This window comes from Vidua macroura, chromosome 2 (genome assembly GCF_024509145.1).
Source record: "Vidua macroura isolate BioBank_ID:100142 chromosome 2, ASM2450914v1, whole genome shotgun sequence".
NCBI classification, from domain to species: domain Eukaryota; kingdom Metazoa; phylum Chordata; class Aves; order Passeriformes; family Viduidae; genus Vidua; species Vidua macroura.
The window spans coordinates 334,462-340,878 of record NC_071572.1 but is presented as its reverse complement, the minus strand read 5'-3'; the positions used below and the strand labels follow the sequence as shown (position 1 = coordinate 340,878).

Below are 6,417 nucleotides of genomic sequence, written 5' to 3'. Positions count from 1 at the left end.
ACAAAGAACAGCTCCAGGGCAGCCCTGGGGCCAGGAGTGGGCATCAGCTGCTGGCTGAGAGTTGATCCAGTGGAGAGGGATTTACCAAGAGACCCCCAAAGCCCCTGGAACCATTTCCAGAAAGGCCCAGAAGAACAGACTGCGTGTGCTCACATGAAGAGCAGGCAGCCCCATGCCAGGGTGGGGAAACTTTCCTACAAAAAGTGCCCCCAAAGCCGGGCAGTGCCCCAGGACCACCCTGCTTGGATCAGTGCTGCAGCCAGGACTGGTGATCTCCTTTCCTATCCAATCTCTCTTTCACTTTCCTGCCTCCCTCTTTCATTTTACTCTTTTATTTCTCTCACTGTTACAACGTAGGGGCAAAACATGTGTCGATTTCCACGCCGAGTGTGGAGCTGGCCAATAAAAGCTGGTTTTTGAGCTTGGTTTTTGGGACCCTTTTGCCATTCCTCTGTGACCATGGGCACCTATGACTCTTGGGTGGTCCCTTCTACACAAGAGTGGGACGTGACACCTGGTATGACTGAGTCACTGAACAACAAAACAACAGATTTCAAAGAAAAAGCAGCTGAGAGGAACACACAGTGATGCACTGGGGAGAACACGTCAGATGGAAGATGACAGGCTGGTGGCTGACAATTATCTCTCAGGAACAAGCTGTCACTGCTCTGACAATGTTACAACACAGTTCAGTGATCAGCAGTTCCAAAAACAAACCAGATATCAGAAATTCCCTGGCAAGGAGCAGGAAACGTGGCCAGGACAGTGCAGGGCATCTGAAACTGCCACAGTCCTGAGCCTCGAGGGGCAAAACTCTTCTGGTGGAGGCAGCAGAGGTGGCAAAGGGTCCGAGGTGAGTGGGGGAGATCTGCTCAGTGACATCTCCAGCGTGAGGGGGTAGAAGCACAGAATTGTTTTCTACCTGCCAGGAGGGGACAGCCGGGGGGTCGGGCTCTGCTGCCAGGGAACAGGGACAGGAGGAGAGGGAACGGCCTCAGGCTGGGCCAGGGCAGGCTCAGCTTGGCCAGCAGCAGGAATTTCCCCATGGAAAGGCTGCTCAGGCCTTGGCAGGGGCTGCCCAGGGAGCTTTGCAGTGCCCATCCCTGCAGGTGTCCCCTGGAGGTGGCACTCAGAGCTCTGGGCTGGGGACAAGGTGGGGAAGTCTCTTCCAGCCTCAGGGGTTCTGTGATCACCAGAGCAGGGTCACCCAGAGCCTAAAGTGCTCACACATGAAGTTTAGAAGGATTGCTCCTCAGGCAAGTGATTCATCACTGAAACAGCAGCGATGTGAGTGAAGAAAAGAGCAAATCAGCCCCCAGACCTGCTCCAAGAGGAAGACTCTGCCCCCCTGCTGAGGCAAGGGCTTTCCACGGGCTCTGGTGAAGCTTTCAGCTCTAGTGGATGTGCTCAGGTGTTACAAGGAGGTGCATTGCTCCCTCTCAGCACCTGCATTTCTGCTTTGTGGTGGGAGTTGTTATTTTCCTTCGGAGGCAGCAACCTGTGTGTCATTTGCTGCCTTTTGCATTTAGTCCATGATTTGTTCCATACCCAGAGCCCTGGGTCAGTCCGTCCTGGGCTCCCCTGCCTCGTGCCATGGGCAGATCCCAGTGCCTGGTGCGGGGTGAGGGGAGGAAATGGGGTTTGTGGTGAAGCCCAGGGCTGAGCAGACGCCTGCTTTGGGAAGGAAACGCCGGGTTTCTCCCAGGCAGGAGCTGCTGCTTGCGGAAGGCTAGAGCAGCCGGCTGTCACCCAAACATTGTCCCCTGTGCTGACAAACACTGGCACCAGCCACAGCCCCTCAAAGAGCGGGGAAAGTTCCTCCCCAGTGGCAGCACCTGTGCCAGCAGCTCTGCTGTTGCAGCTGCCCCGGGAAGCTGCTGAGCTGAGCGCTTGTGAGTGGTGTGGAGAGGTGAGAGGCTTTTTGGGCTGGTAAGGCTGACACTGATTTGGGAGCATAAATGCAGTTGTAATGCTGGTTAGCTGCTTCCTGGCTCTCACGTTTCTGTGTGCCTCCTCAGGCCTGTAGCTGCTTTTTCTGGGGTGTTTTGTGCTATTTTAATGCTGTAAATGCTTTGTCTTGCTTCTGTGTTTTACAAAATTCTTCTTAAAATGCGTCTGCTTCAGACCCTTGTGCCGTGTCAACAAGGAATGGGAAGGAATTTTCCTGGTTAAGTCTTGATGTTGGTTGATTGGTGTGGGGTTGGTTTTTGGGCTTTTTTTTAGAAAATGACTATAAAATTGGTCCCAGCCTCTATGCAGGCAGAGGAGGCCAAGGATGTGTGAAATGTCTTTTATTGCTCAAATCAGACCAGGCTGGAGCACCCTGGGATGGTGGGAGGTGACCCTGCCCATGGCAGGCGTGGAATGAGATGGGCTTTAAGATTCCTTCCAGCCCAAACCCTCCCGTGATTCTTTGGTGATTCAGCTCTCTGCTGGAGACCTCGGGAGAGGGTTCCCAAGTCTCAGACGCAGATAAAGAAAATGTTTTCCTGAATTAGCAGAGTCCTGCAGCTCCTGGCCCACACAGGGTGCTGTGTTTGGTGTGTTCCCTGTCCCTCTGAACACTCAGGAGAGTCATCCCTGAGCTCCCCACGTCTGAAGGGGTGCAGAAGGTTTGGGGGCTGGGAGCTTCTCTCTGAAGCAGTGGGGTGGCAAAAGGGCCCCGAAGTGAGTGGGTCTCACTCCTCGCTCAGGGCTGATGGAGTGATCAGCCCCAGCTCTCCCGGGGCTGTTTGTCCCGCTCTGGGGCTGTCCCGATGAGAACGGTGCCTGACCTTGCAGCCAGCCTCGGGGGGGCTGCGCTGTGTCCTTGGTGCCACCAGCTGCTGCCAGCTCCTCAGGAGTGCCACAGCACCTCCCTCGCTGCTGCCCGTGCCAAACCCTCTCCTGGGCTGTCCCCTCTGTGCCCAGCCCTGTCCCCTCTCTCAGAGCCCTGTCCCCTCTCCTGGGCTGTTCCCTCTCCTGGGCTGTCCCCTCTCTGCCCAGCTCTGTCCCCTCTCTCACATCCCTGTCCCCTTTCTCAGAGCCCTGTCCCCTCTCTCAGAGCCCTGTCCCCTTTCTCAGAGCCCGGTCCCCTCTCTCAGAGCCCGGTCCCCTCTCTCACATCCCTGTCCCCTTTCTCAGAGCCCTGTCCCCTCTCTCACATCCCTGTCCCCTCTCTCAGAGCCCTGTCCCCTCTCTCACATCCCTGTCCCCTCTCGCCCAGCGCTGTCCCCTCTCTCGCAGCCCGTTCCCGGGATGGCAGCGGCGCTGGCCGTGCCTCTGGCGGTGGCTCTGGTGCTGCTGGCTGCCGAGGCGGTGAAGGAGCCGCTGCTGAACGTCTGCATGGACGCCAAACACCACAAGAGCGAGCCGGGCCCCGAGGGGAGGCTGTTCGAGCAGGTAGGAGCTGGGCTGGGCTGGGCTGGCACTGCCCGGGCCCCGCGCCCGCCTCCCGCACCCCGCGGGCTCTGCGGGCTCGGCCAGCGCTCGCCCGAGGGCTGAAGCCTGCGCTGGCTGTGAGACCCGTCCGTCTGACCCTTCTTGCAGCAGGTGGCCGAGCAGGGACAGTGGCGGGGGCTTTGCCAGCTCAGTGCCACCCTCTCTAACCCCCCTGAAGCTCGGGTAGTCCAGACCACAGCAGGGAAAGGACGGGGAGGAAGGGGAGGAAGGGGAGGAAGGGGAGGAAGGGCTCTCCCCTGCTCCCTCGCAGGGTGGGACACTCTCCTTGCTGTGCCCCAGCCCCTCGGCAGAGGAAGGAGGGTTTGTTTCTGTCCCTTGGGCTGGCACAATTCCTGCGGAGCTGATCTCCTGCCCCTCCAGCTCCGCCTTGCTGCAGTGCTCAGCTCCTGAAGCCAAAGTGACCGAGAGTTTGCTGGGGAAGACAAGATGCTGTGGTTGCTGCGGGCTCCTTGCAGTGGCTGTGCCCCGCTGGAGCTGCTGCCCGTCCCTGTGTTGCAGTGCTCCCCCTGGAAGGACAACGCCTGCTGCACAGCCAACACCACTCTGGAAGCCCACAAGGACCAGTCCTACCTCTACAACTTCAACTGGAACCACTGTGGGGTGATGCCACCCAAATGCAAGCGCCACTTCGTCCAGGACATGTGCTTGTACGAGTGCTCCCCCAACCTGGGGCCCTGGATTGAGCAGGTAGGAGCAGATCAAGGAATCGTGGAACTCTTTGGGTTGGAAGGGACATTAAAACTCATCCTGTTCCACTCCTGCCATGGCAGGGACACCTCCCACTGTGCCAGGCTGCTCCAGCCCCAGTGTCCAACCTGGCCTTGGGCACTGCCAGGGATCCAGGGGCAGCCCCAGCTGCTCTGGGCACCTGTGCCAGGGCTGCCCACCCTGCCAGGGAAGGATTTCTCTTCAATATCCTAGGGTGTCTCAGCTTTTCCCACAGGCTAGAAAGATTCCAAGGGCTTTTCTGGCCTCTGACTGATGGAAGAATTCCTTGTGTCAAGGAATCCACATCTCTGCTGGGGCTGAGACTCCTCTGGGATCAGCTGTGGCTCCCCGTGAGGGGCTGGGGGATCTGGGATGTGGCAGATCTCGCCCTTGACCCCCAAGGGCCCTCCCCAGCGTGACTCGGGGTGACAGCAGGCTGTGTCCTGGGTCCTGTGTCCCGCAGGCTGACAGCAGCTGGCGTCGGGAGAGGATCCTCCATGTGCCCCTCTGCAGGGAGGACTGCGAGGAGTGGTGGCAGGACTGCAAGGACGCCCTCACCTGCAAGGAGAACTGGCACAAGGGCTGGAACTGGGCTACAGGTGGGTGGGCTCTGGGAGCCTTTCCTCACCCCCCGGGCAGGTCCCTGGCAGTGTCACTGCTGCCAGGACACCTCTGTCCTCTCCAGGCTCAGGTGTGGCCGTGGGCAGGTGACCCGCTCCTCGCAGGGGAAGGACAGGAGGGGAGGGCTGTGCCCTCCCCGGGGTTTTGTGCCACGCTGCTCTGCCCCCAGGAACCTCTGCCAGATCGGGCCGTGTCTCACAAACGGGACAGACCCTGACTGGCTGCAGACTGAGGGTTTGTTATCTGTCTGTACCAAACAAGCAAAAAGCAAGAGACTCAGGAACAGCCACATCCATGCAAACACAGATCAGAGACAGCATGGCAGCCCATGCAAAGCCTTTTTCTACATATTCTCTGAACCAACAGCGTAAAAGAAAAGGTGTAAAGTCATTTTACTCTAACCAATAAGAAAAGGACCCAGTGGGTTTAACATTAACAAAAGGACTTCTATGAACCTCAAACAATACACAATAATTCATTCTTTAAGATAGAAACTTTTTCTGTCTTTGCAAAGCATATATCTAGGACTTTTCATATCTTGAGCTATCAATAAGTTCTTGTTCTTTCCTGTTCCTTATGATAAATATAAATGTATTCACTTGGTTCTTCCTAGCTTCCCATGAGAAGGTTTAGAAATTTCCCAGCCTTTCTCAGCTTTAATGTCTACTTCCTGGGGCCTTTTTGCACTTTCTAAAGTCTTTTACCTTTTCCTATTCCTCCAGGAACCAACCGCTGTCCCTGGGGCTCCATGTGCAGACCCTTCAGCCAGGTGTTCCCCCGCCCCAAGGACCTGTGTGAGAAGATCTGGTCCAGCTCCTTCCAATACAGCCGCGAGCCCCGGGGCAGCGGGCGCTGCATCCAGATGTGGTTCGACCCCGCCCAGGGCAACCCCAACGTGGCTGTGGCCAAGTTCTACGCCTGGAGAAAGAGACCCTCCCCGGCTCGGGCTCCCGGGAGCGGCCGGGCCGCGCGGGCGCTGCCCTGCTCTGAGCTGCTCCTGCTGCCCCTGGCCCTCGCGCTGCTCCCCGGGGGCTCGGGGCTCCCTGCGACCCCTCTGTGAGGGGCACGGCCTGGGCTGCTCCAGCTGCCCTGCAAGAGGAACCGAACAAGTAACTCTCTCTCTGTGTCCGTCTGTCTGTCCCAGCGCTCAGCAGAAGCTGTGCTGCTGACCTTGGCACCCCCTCTTGGCTGCTGACCAGAGCAGGGACTTTCTTGCCTCTGGGGAAAGAGCAGTGCAAGCTCTGCTCTGATGTGGGAGCTCCTGCACATCTGTTCCCCCCCATGGCCGTGTGCTGGCCTGGCTGAGCCCTGGTGTCTGGGCTGCTGTGACTCCCTGAAGGGTGGCTTTGACAATAAAGTCTGGCTCTGGATCAGCCTTGTTGTACTGATGTGAAATACGCCTGAGGTGTCCTGGGGGTGGTGGTGAGTGTGGGGTCTGTAAATGTAGGAATTGGCCTGGGGGGAGGAAAGATCATAAAATGATAAATGGTTTGGCTTGGAAGAGATGTCAAATCTCATTTCTTTCCACTCCCCTGCCATGGCAGGGACACCTCCAACTGTGCCAGGCTGCTCCAGCCCCAGTGTCCAACCTGGCCTTGGGCACTGCCAGGGATCCAGGGGCAGCCCCAGCTGCTCTGGCAATTCCAT

At 57.9% G+C, this 6,417-nt stretch overlaps 1 protein-coding gene across 2 annotated transcripts; it reads left to right on the top strand.

The window, feature by feature from the left end:
• Positions 1–531: 531 nt before the first annotated feature.
• Positions 532–6,143, top strand: LOC128822407 (folate receptor gamma-like). Of its 2 annotated transcripts, none has more exons than XM_054004110.1 (5): positions 532–853; positions 3,226–3,381; positions 3,940–4,128; positions 4,613–4,748; positions 5,493–6,143. In XM_054004110.1, the coding sequence occupies exons 1-5, from the start codon at positions 611–613 to the stop codon at positions 5,828–5,830; spliced, it is 1,062 nt and encodes a 353-aa protein (XP_053860085.1). In that variant the 5' UTR covers positions 532–610; the 3' UTR covers positions 5,831–6,143. The 2 variants fall into 2 exon arrangements, with proteins under 2 accessions (XP_053860085.1, XP_053860092.1); XM_054004117.1 differs by lacking the exon at positions 532–853 and adding an exon at positions 1,591–1,929.
• Positions 6,144–6,417: the final 274 nt, after the last annotated feature.